Raw genomic sequence first — 11,357 nt, 5'->3', positions numbered from 1 at the left:
TTCAACAACCAAATTAGCACCAATCATGAAAGATACAACTTTTAACATTCATATGAAATTATAACTACATAAAACCACACAATTTTAACATAAAAGTCGAGTAACCCATCACCGTTACCTTTTTGCACTTCAATCTTCTAAAGACTCGTCAATGATGTAGCTATCCTCCTCCGGGTTGTCCAAGTTCTCCCCTAAACACAAAAATAAAGGTATTAAGTCAAGAATCCACATCCTTGAAAGATGAGAATTTCGAAAAAGAGGAAAAGATGACAACTTTCTTACTTAGAAAGAAGGGAAATGAGAAAAGGAAGAGAATGGCGCGAAAAGGAACGAGATTGGCGAAGAATTGAGTGAGTTATGGTGATTTTAGGGTTGAGAGCAAGGGTTTAACAATGGTGGAGTGGTTGTTGAGGGAATTTCAGAAATTAGAATGAGGGAGATGAAGTTGTGAGGGTTTAGTTGGGGGTTTTGTGTAGAGAAAAGAGGAGAGAAAAGGCCCATGAGTCAAGTTAAGCCCAATAACTCAAAATGAGTCGGTATCCACTAGAATTTTCGTCCCAAGTCTACTATAACTCGAGACGGAGAATAATATTATTAAAATCTACACTATTATTACCGTTACACGGCTATGACGATATTTTATGAAAATAAGCTTTAAATAATAATTATTTAATAAAAATTACTTAAAAATTTATTTAAAATATAAGGAAAGCGCGGGGTGTTACACACACCATACAATTTACCACCTTGGTTATGTATGAAAAGACCATTTATCTTCTTGTCACTTATTGTTCCCGGACCAAAAAGCCCGAAACGTAATTTGGATGTTTATTTACAACCATTGGTGGAAGAGTTGAAATATTTGTGGGAAGTTGGGGTGGAAACTTATGATGTGTCTAAAAAACAAAATTTTTAACTTAAAGCTTCCCTTTTGTGGACAATAAATGATTTTCCCGCCTATGGTATGCTATCTGGGTGGTCTACACAAGGACAAAAAGCATGTCCTTGTTGCATGGAGGAAAGTAAAGCATTTTGGCTTCCCAATAGCAAGAAAATAAGCTGGTTTGATTGTCATAGATGCTTCTTACGAGAGGGAAATCCACATAGGAAGAACAAGAAAGCTTTCACAAAAGGTAAAGAGGTGCTTGATGCCCCTCCGAAACGAGTGCCTGGGGATGAGATATGGAAGACGGTATGTGATTTACCATCCCCTATTGATGGTACCGAGGAAGAATTTAAAGAATTGAAAAAGCAGAAAAACGGTTGGTTTAAAAGAAGCATTCTTTGGGACCTTCCTTATTGGAAGACAATGTTGATAAGACATAATTTGGATGTAATGCACATAGAAAAGAATTTCTTTGAGCAACTAATAGACATGATCATGGATGTAGAAGGTGAAAAATGTGATAGCATTGCTTCTAGAAAAGATTTGCAGAAATTTTGTCATCGTCCCAAATTACACATTCGCGGCGACGGGTCTAAGCCAACATCCATTTTCACTCTCGACAAAGCTAAGAGAAAAGTATTGTGTGAGTGGTTACAAAATTTGAAGTTTCCTGATGGGTATGCATCATATTTTAGTCGATGTGTTAATCTTAAGAAGCTGAAGTTGCAAGGCTTGAAAAGTCATGATTGTCATGTATTCATGGAGCGATTATTACCCGTTGCTTTGAAACACCTCGTGCCGACAAACGTTTGGAATGCAGTTGTTGAGATTAGTCAATTCTTCCGAGATTTATGTGCCTCTTCAATATGTGTTGATGACATGATTCGTCTGGAAGAGCAATTACCACAGATATTGTGTAAGCTTGAAATGATCTTTCCTCCTGCATTTTTTAACTCCATGGAGCATCTACCGGTTCATTTGCCATATGAAGCCAAAGTTGGGGGACCCGTCCAATATAGGTGGATGTATCCATTTGAAAGGTAATTAAGATAATCTAGCTACTTTTAAATTAAAATTAATAATAATAACTAATCTATTTATTATATGTTAACTTTATTATTAATAAAACTCATCATTAACTTTTATAGGTTTCTTAATCATTTGAAGAAAAAAATTGGTAATAAAGCTAGGGTGGAAGGTTCTATATGCAATGCTTATTTAACGGAAGAGATTGCAAACTTTTGTTCTCTTTACTTTGAAAAACATATAGAAACCAAAGCAAAAAACTTGAATGTTGAGAAACCGGATGAAGTAGACGGAAGTTTACCCGAATTTTTTCAAACTCAAGATGATGAAGGGTGTTCATCAAAGGGGCAAACAAGATATTTGGATGATAAGGAGTATAATCGTGCCCACCTTTACGTGCTATCTAATTGTGACCTTTTGGAGTCATACGAAACACAGTTTGTTAATGATTTCATTCAGAGGAATCCTAATATAAGTAAGGATGATGTTTGGGACAAACATGAGGACCAATTTCCATCATGGTTTCAGAAACATGTAATTGAGTTGAATATTCAAGATGATTTGATAAGAAGTTTGGCTTTTGGTCCTTCAAAAATGGTAAGAACGTGGAATCGATACTCGGTTAATGGGTTTAATTTTCAAACATTCAACCACGGTAAAGGTAAGGCTAGGTGCAATTAGGGGGTTACTATTTCTTCTCTTGATGACAACAAATACTATGGTATAGTTGAAGATATCTTTGAAATTAGTTATAGTGGATGTGACCGAGCTTATAAAACTGTCTTATTCAAGGTTGACTGGAAGGATAATTCTGTGGCTGGAATGAGAGTACATGAACAATACAAGCTTGTAGAAGTGAATCGTACTAGAACATACTCTAAGTATGATCCATTTATACTTGCACATCAGGCTCATCAAGTATATTTTGCTACTTATCCAAGCACAACAAATGATAGAAATCAAAATGCGTGGTGTGCAATCTTTAAGACAAAGGCACGGTCACAAGTTGATACAACTTTTTTCCAAGAAGAAAACGTTTCAAATGAAATGCTTTTGTCTCCACCCGATGAAATCAACTATGAGCATGAGAATAAAGATGGTGAAGACATGGAAGAGGAAGAATATTATGATGTGGAAGAGAGACTGCCGGGGGTGGATGAGGCGGAGGAGGAGGAGGAGGAGGAGGAGAGAAGGGAAGAAGAGGAGGAGAGGAGGGGGAAGATGAGGTGAGGAGGAGAAGGGAGGAGGAGAAAAGGAGGAAGGACGAGGGGTTTGGAGATGAAGATGATTATGATGATGATGATGACGATGATGAGGATGAGGAAGAGGATGAGGATGAGGACGAGGGGTTTGGAGATGAAGATGATTAAATTGGTATAATTTTGTATTCCTCAAGAGTAAATTATTAAAATTTAGAAGTCTGTATAATTTTCATTTATCATTATTTGTGTTAATTTTTATTTGTATTCTGAGATGGTCGGAGCGGTCGAGGTAGGAAGCGTGGAGGCGGCTCAGGTTCTGGACAGAGTACGCGTCCGGAGGAGGAGGAGGAGTTTGTGCAGGAGGATCCGATGCAGACAGACGGTGATGGTGAGGAGACTGACGCTACCGACGAGCCAAAGACGGTGCCGATCGGTACACTTCGGATCATCGGATGATTCTTGAGCCGGCGGGATTATGGTAAGTTTTATTCTTTATTAGTCTACTATTTTTATTTCTTTTTTTTTTTTTTTTTTGTAAAATAATAATTGTTTGTAATTTTACATGTTCAAAATAAATGCAGGTTTATGGACGATTGCGTGATACGAGGTGTCACGAAAATCACGAAGACTAATTTCGTGGGTCCAATTCCTACATCGTGGACACAGGCTTCTCATGCACAAAGAGAGGCGTGGTTCAATAACTTTCGGGTATATATTTTCCGTAATTCTTTGTTTTAGAAACCAAATAATTAATTTTGATAAATTTTTTAAGAACAAAGGTTATACTTTTATTTTATACTAATATGAAATTTTGTCGCTTTTTTTTGTAGCTATCATTTGCTTGGTCACCGTCTCAAGAACAGAATGACCGTAACAGGTACAATGACGTCGGTACTCGACGATATCGGGACGTGATCTGGAAGGTAATTAGGCGCCCAAAGGAACCAGACCACATGAAAGGTATTTAATTAACTTGTTTTGTTATTTGTATTAATTAGCATATACCCTCTTATATTATAAATAATATCAGTAACTTATTAGTTATGATTTCATATGTGTAATTGCAGGTGACAAGTATGAAGGCTTAATAAAGCATACCAAAAGTGAAGCTTTTCAGAAGAAGTCTAAGCAAGCATCCCTCAACAAAAGAGGAGGAAAGGAAGACGCCGTGAACGAGCCTACTCATTACGCGGTTCACGGTCGTTACAGGATAAAGTATTGGGTGTAAGTTTGTCTATTATTTCACACTTTTTTTTGTTTTCAATGCAACATGTTTATTTTATGTTACATTTTTTGTTGATTTTCTAACATGTATGTTTTTTTTTTTTCATTCGAGAAAGGAAAGAAGAAGTCAAAGGCGATTGCGACGATGCACGAACCGTTTGGACACGCATTCCAGGGTTGACCACAAAGGGGTTAGAACTTGGACTAAGCCAAAAGACAAGCAATTATATGTAAGTTTTCCCTAACACTTAATTTTTGTTAATTTATTCTCTTTTAAAATGTCGTATATAAGGTGGTTACCATATTAACTTACAACCATTTGTTTAATATTGTAGGAAGCATTTGAACAAGAAAAAGCCGCCAATCCGGAAAAACCGGATAATGACATATGGTATGAGTTGGTGGATGGCTTCAAGAAAGGGCACGTGTATGGTACCGGAAGTTCAACACCGGCTTTCTATGAGAAAAACGCGTAGAAGATCGACTTCAACAATTCCCGAAGAACACATATCAACCGGGAATTATTAGTCAACTTCAAAGTCAAATAAGAGAGCGTGATGAACGTGATGCCAAACGTGATGAAGAACTTGCCAAACGTGATGAAGAATTCCGCCAAATGAAGGAAAGAATGGAAATGTTTGAGAATTGGTGGCAAGGTTGTAACCCCGGACCTAGACCCAACTACGATCCAAATGATCCGCATGGTCCACATGGGGGAGTGGAGCCGGTGTTGGCTTCCAAGTAAGATGATTTTAGCATGTAAGCTTGTAAAACTTGAACTTTAGACTTGAACATTAGAATAGCTTAGCTTGTAAAACTTTCATTTTCAATATATGAAATGAAGTTTGAGAAAATGGGAGGTGTTGGGTTGAAATGTATGGTGTTGTGTGTGTTGAAATTTGGGATGTATGGTGTTGTGGAACATCGGTTTGTATGCGGGTTGTAAATATTTTGCTAGCAATGCAATGAAAACAAAAACCACCAAAACATACTGATGGCTTTGCGATGAATTGAGATTTGGCGGCGAAATTGATCGCCAATTTGGCGACGATTTATGGTAGTCGCCATTTTGGCGATCAATTTGATCGCCAAATCCCAATCGATCGCCAAATTTCTCAAACCAAGCTCGCCACCCAAATTTGGCGATCGAATTGAGATTTGGCGATCGAAATTGATCGCCAATTTGGCGACTACCTCAAATCAGTCGCCAATTTGGCGACTACCGTATCAGTCGCCATTTTAGTCATTTGGCGATGATTTTTCGATCGCCAAATTTGGCGACCGACTTTAGTCGCCAAAGCTAGAAAAAGCGACTAAGGTCCGCGATCGCGTTTGCGGCGATTTGATCGCCAAATTGATTTTGGCGACTGATTTCAGTCGCCAAAATCAGTCGCCTGTTTTAATTCTTTTTGTAGTGATTGGGGGTGCCGTGAGGTCAGCGGGATTGGTGGTGTCCGCGGATGAGGTAGAGGTTGTTGTGTCGATGGAGGGTTGTTCGGTGGATTGGTGAAATAAAGACGGTGGATTTGGTGTGGTTGGGTCTTGAGTGACGTTGTGCGATGGTGGTACCAAGGGTGAAATAAGAAGGGTACTGTCAATATTGTTTGTAGGTTCAAGAAGAGAAGAGGAGTCGGGAGTGTCATGGATATGGAGATTTTGAAAAGGGAATTCTGTTTTGACAAAAATAACATCTCTTGACTCGAAATAAGACCTGGTATCTAAGTCATAAAGACGCCACCCTTTTTTATCAAACGGATAACCAATAAAAATACATTTGCGGCTCTTGGGAGCGAATTTATCATGAGACCGATTTAGGGACTTGGCGTAAGCTAAGCAACCAAAAGTTTTGATATTTTCGAAATGAGGAGGTTTGTTAAAAAGAGCTTCATATGGGGTTTTACCGTGTAGGAGACGAGTCGGAGTACGGTTTATTAAATAAACGGCACTCAAGACACATTCGCCCCAAAAATATATGGGTAGATGAGCTTGAAAGAGAAGAGCGCGGGCAACATTTAAAATGTGACGATGTTTACGTTCGACCCGCCCATTTTGTTGAGACGTGTCAACGTTAGAATGTTGAAAAAGAATGCCGTTATTTTTTAAAAAAAAAAGTATTAGAGGACGAAATTCCGTACCATTGTCGGTACGTAAAATTTTAGTTTTCTTGTCAAATTGGCGTTCGATCATGGCAAAAAAATTTAATAAAGTTTGTTTCGTATCGCTTTTGTTTTGTAAAAGATAGACCCAAGTTGACCGTGAAAAACCGTCTACTATAGTTAAAAAATGCCGTGAACCACAAGAGGCGTTTTTTGAATACGGGCCCCAAATGTCACAGTGTATAATGTCAAAAGATGATGTAGCATGACTATTACTTAAAGAAAAATGTTCGCGAGTTTGTTTCGCGCATAAACAAATGTCGCAAGTTCTGCTATGAAAAACAGTATTATTTTTAGATGCATGAAAACAAGGTAAAAAACGTGAAATTTCGGAGGAAAGATGCCCCAACCGTTTGTGCCAGAGTTCCATTGGATTTCCTGTCTCAACCAAGTATGCTTGTGCCTTATCATTCCGGACACCTTTAAGGTAGTAATGTCCCTCGTGTTGCTCACCCGCACCAATCACAGTCTTCGAGGTACGGTCCTGAATGAGGCACAAGTTATAAGAAAATTGTATAGTAAGACTTGTATCAATTAAAAGACTAGAAACAGAGATCAAATTACAATGTAAATTTGCAGCATATAAAACATTTCGTAAGATAAGACGAGATGATAGACGGATGTCACCACTTTGTGTGGCAACCGTAAGATCCCCATTTAGGAGTCCAACTGATAAAGGAGAAATTATTTTAAGATTAGAAAAATGCGAGACACACCCCGACATATGGTGAGATGCTCCCGTATCGATAATCCAAGAAATTAAAAGGAAGAAAAATTACCATTGAGACGGGTTGTATCCGTGTCGCCTTTGCGTGCCTGTAATAACTTACCCAATTCATCCAATTCACTGGTTGTGAGATTGTTCAAGTCAATTTTATCAAAAGTGGAGATAGGTGGCTGGGAAGTTGAGGCAGCCGTATGGGAAGGTGTGGAAGCCGCAGCCATGTGGGCTTTAGGAGACGGCACGGTGGTCCCCTGTTTTGGCCGAGTAGCAGGGGTCGTGCTTCGTGGGTCAGGCACGAAGACAGCGTTGCTCAGGTCAGTGGCGTTAGGATCAACATAGATACGAGGACGAGGACGAGGACGGTCACCCCACCATTCGGGGTAAAGTCCCGTCACTTGATAGCAAAATTTCAAGCTGTGGCCAGATTTTTTACAGGCGATGCAATAATATTTAGAAGGTTCACTACGACGTTCGCGCCCCCCACCTGACTGTCGTGCACCATGATGAGCACGGACAGCATATGCCATCACGTCAGGCGTGGTGTCGGTCTTAGTAATCGATAAATTTCTAACCCCTTCTTCTTGCAATAAACGATTGTAAATAATGTCTAAAGAGGGAAGAGGATTGATACCGATAATTTGTGATCGAGCATTGGAAAACCGGTCATCAAGACCCATCAGAAAGTCGCGTACCTGTTTGCGTTCCCTGCGAGCATCAATAATAGTAAGACAATTACACTTACAGGGATTGCAGGAACACGATTGAATCGTGTCATGTTCGAGGAATGCGTCCCATATGGTGGTCATCCTGCCATAGTACTCCATAAGAGACTCGTTTGCCCCCTGACGACATGCCAACAATTCGACTTGTAACTGATAAATCCTTGCTTCGTTAGTTTGACAAAACCGATTTTTGATATCGGTCCAAACCAATCGAGCCTCGGGCCGTAAAGAAACCTGCCTTCGTAATTCAGGAACAAGAGTATTATAGATCCACATAGTCACAAGGGCATTGGAGGAACACCAGGTCGCGTGATTGTTGTCTGTTTCAGACGGTTTAGAAATAGACCCGTCAATGTATCCCAACTTTCCTTTCGCCATGAGAGTGAGTTGGAAAGAGCGAGACCATTCATCATAGTTTTTGCCATTGAAAGTAATTGGGGTAATGCTAGCACCAGTATGTTCCACGTGAACCATGGAATAAGATTGAGATTTTGAAGAATCGATAGTCGAAGCCGAATTAACGACCTCAGAAGAAGACGATACAGTGTTTGTCATTGTTTTTTTTTTTCCGAAGATAGACAGAGGAGACGGCAGATATGAGCAGAGTATTGGTGACAAAGAAGAGAAAAGAAAACCTAGATTACACTGATACCATGTTGAAATATATGATCATTGGAATAATTTGAAGATATTGAATGCATTAGTATAATAATATGAGAATACAATTGTGTGATTACATTATGTAAGTTAGCTATTTATACAAATGAATATAGGCTAAACTAGGAAAGGATAATAAGGCAAATTATGTGCATAATTACAAAGATATGGGAGGCTTGATTTGAGGACAGCCAACGGCTCTTTGGAGCCGGTTATCACTATCTAAACTTAGGCACGACATGAAATTTAGCTCTTAAGCTGGGGCTTGGCTCGAAGCTCGCCGAACCTAAAAATTTGAAACTCCAACTCGTTTTGTCATTATATTTTTGTTACTTTCACACATTTCAATCTAACTAAATATAAATATCTTATAAAATACAATACGAATAGTCAAAAGATAATACATTTACAAATGTAAAAAAAAATAAAAAAAAAAAAAAAAAAAAAAAAAAAAAAACGAGCTTCTGAGCCAAGCTTTGCTGAGCTTGGGATCGGCTCAGATTTAGCAAAGCTCGATTTGACTGGTCGATTTTGAGGACTCAACAATCAGCTCAGATCATTTTCAGCGCTATAGTCACACATACTCTAAGGTATAACCACATTTTAGTATAAGACCTTAAAAATAATTATGCCATACCTAAAAAATAACTTAAATTTTAAATCCACAAAATCACAATAATATACCTATATAAAATTACAAAGAGACGGTCTTACCCTCGTATTACATACAAAGAGTCGATCTTACCATAAACTTACTAACATTATTGCTACTAAAAATCGACATAATAATCATAACAAAAACGTAAAAATTACATTACACATACAAAATAACTCTACAAAAACAACAACAAAAAATAATAATTATTTGTACCCTTTATTCCCCTTCTTTTTAACATGGTTATGCAACCATCCAATACCTTTGAAAGCCTTAGAAAATTTAAGCAAATTAGGTTTACCCATGCTTAAATTCATCTTCCCAGCTGATAATTTCAATGCTTGCAAACAACATATTTTCCCAATTTCATCATACTCTTCACTTTCTTCACTCTCTTCACCCTTTTCAATTTTCATCAAATCTTCTATTTTATTATTTTTATTATTATCTACTTTTGTTCTTCCTTCCTTGTTACAATTATTACCATAATTCTCTATTTCTTTCAATTTTCCTTGATTTATCTCAATTGTTTCATTAGTTTCCCATAACAAATCCATACCTTCTTCACCATTTTCTTCATTTACACTATTAATCCTACTATTATTACTCCAATTATGCCTTTCTTCAAATAACTTACATGCCAATGTTCTCCTCCATTCTTTCTCCTTCCTCATTGACCCGAAACCCGCTAAATTTTGCTGCACACCAACTGTTTGATGAAATGCCTCACTCAACTTTTCACCATTTTTCACCTTCAAAGAACTCAATTTTACTGTTTTCTTAACCTCGGATCCAACATTTTCTACTATCACCTCTTGAATCATCTCTTTTTCACCTCCCAATTTCTCGCAATTTGTGTCCCCTGTTTCATGCACCAAAGTCAAACATTCAACCCGGTCAACGATTTTTTCATCGAATTGACACATTTCCTCAACTGGGTTTTCTCCAAACTCGATATCCTCATCTGGGTTTGCTTCAGTTAGCTCAATTATGGGTACATCAAAGACAACCTTGTAAACCTCAAACTCTTCCAATTTCTCGTCATTATCGTCGTCGTTGTCGAAACTCGGCTTAAAGTTCTCTATGAGAGTAGTGTAGGCTGCAAGAAAGAAACTATCTTTGGAGTTCATGATAGAATGTAGAGGAATTAGAGTGGTAACAAGAGATAAAAACAAGAGAAATGTGGTTAAAAATAGAGGAGATAGGAAAGAAAGGAGCTTGAATAAGTAAGGAGAGAAGAAGATCAAGTAAGAAAAGTATAAGGGATGAGACATAATATAAGAACAAAGCATGCTAAACTCAGATGATTTGTTGTTGTTTTTTGGTAAGCAAAGTTGAGTCATTTTTGTTTGAAAAACACAAACAAATGTTGAAAATTTGTGAAAGTGAAGGGTTTGATTATGGTAGTAAGTAATGTTGTGTTTGATATGTTTTTGTTGGTATAGTAATGGTAATGGAGAAAAGAAGAGATTTTGATGAGTGAGTAAAGGAGGTGGAAATGAGGAATTGAGAGTGAAAGTGGGCGTGAATAAAGGGTGAGGAATGGAGAGAGGGATTAAAAGGGAGGGAACACGAGAGAGAGGTTAAGTCACTATTAACTAACTTTATGGTACGGTGTGACTTCTGATTCCTGTGAGACTTTAATAATTTAATGCAAATTATGTTATGTTTGGTCCATTCCTTCTATTTCCAATTTGTCGTTTTTGGGATGTTACGTGACATTAAAACGGAGATATCCGTCTAAAGTTATAAAGGACTAAATATTCATTCTCTTTAATTATAAGACAAGCAACAAGTTGTATGGAGAACCCAAAAATATCACCACTTTAAACATATTTGACTCGATTTTACTTTAGACGGATATATCCGTCGATAGTAAGACTAATTGCTTGAACATACAGCGCGATCTGATTGATCTTGTTTGAAAAGGCTGACCCGAAACCTAAAATTAACCTGAATTACATCACCCGAATGTGATATGAAATCCGAATTGACCCGATCTGGCTCAAACATGACCCGAGCTTTCTTGACCCGTAATTGACCGACCCAAAAATGACCTGGCCCGAAACCACCCAACCCGAAAATGACCCAACAAAACATAATTC

The 11,357-nt window shown here is 37.9% G+C and overlaps 1 protein-coding gene across 1 annotated transcript; it reads right to left on the bottom strand.

Moving 5' to 3' along the window:
- Window positions 1-9,264: 9,264 nt before the first annotated feature.
- LOC141590941 (uncharacterized) lies at window positions 9,265-10,623 on the bottom strand. Its single transcript, XM_074411447.1, has one exon. The coding sequence runs from the start codon at window positions 10,593-10,595 to the stop codon at window positions 9,459-9,461; it is 1,137 nt and encodes a 378-aa protein (XP_074267548.1). The 5' UTR covers window positions 10,596-10,623; the 3' UTR covers window positions 9,265-9,458.
- Window positions 10,624-11,357: the final 734 nt, after the last annotated feature.

Source organism: Silene latifolia, chromosome 7 (genome assembly GCF_048544455.1).
Source record: "Silene latifolia isolate original U9 population chromosome 7, ASM4854445v1, whole genome shotgun sequence".
NCBI classification, from domain to species: Eukaryota; Viridiplantae; Streptophyta; class Magnoliopsida; order Caryophyllales; family Caryophyllaceae; genus Silene; species Silene latifolia.
Note: the sequence above shows the minus strand (reverse complement) of the source record. Positions and strands in the feature narration are given on the sequence as shown.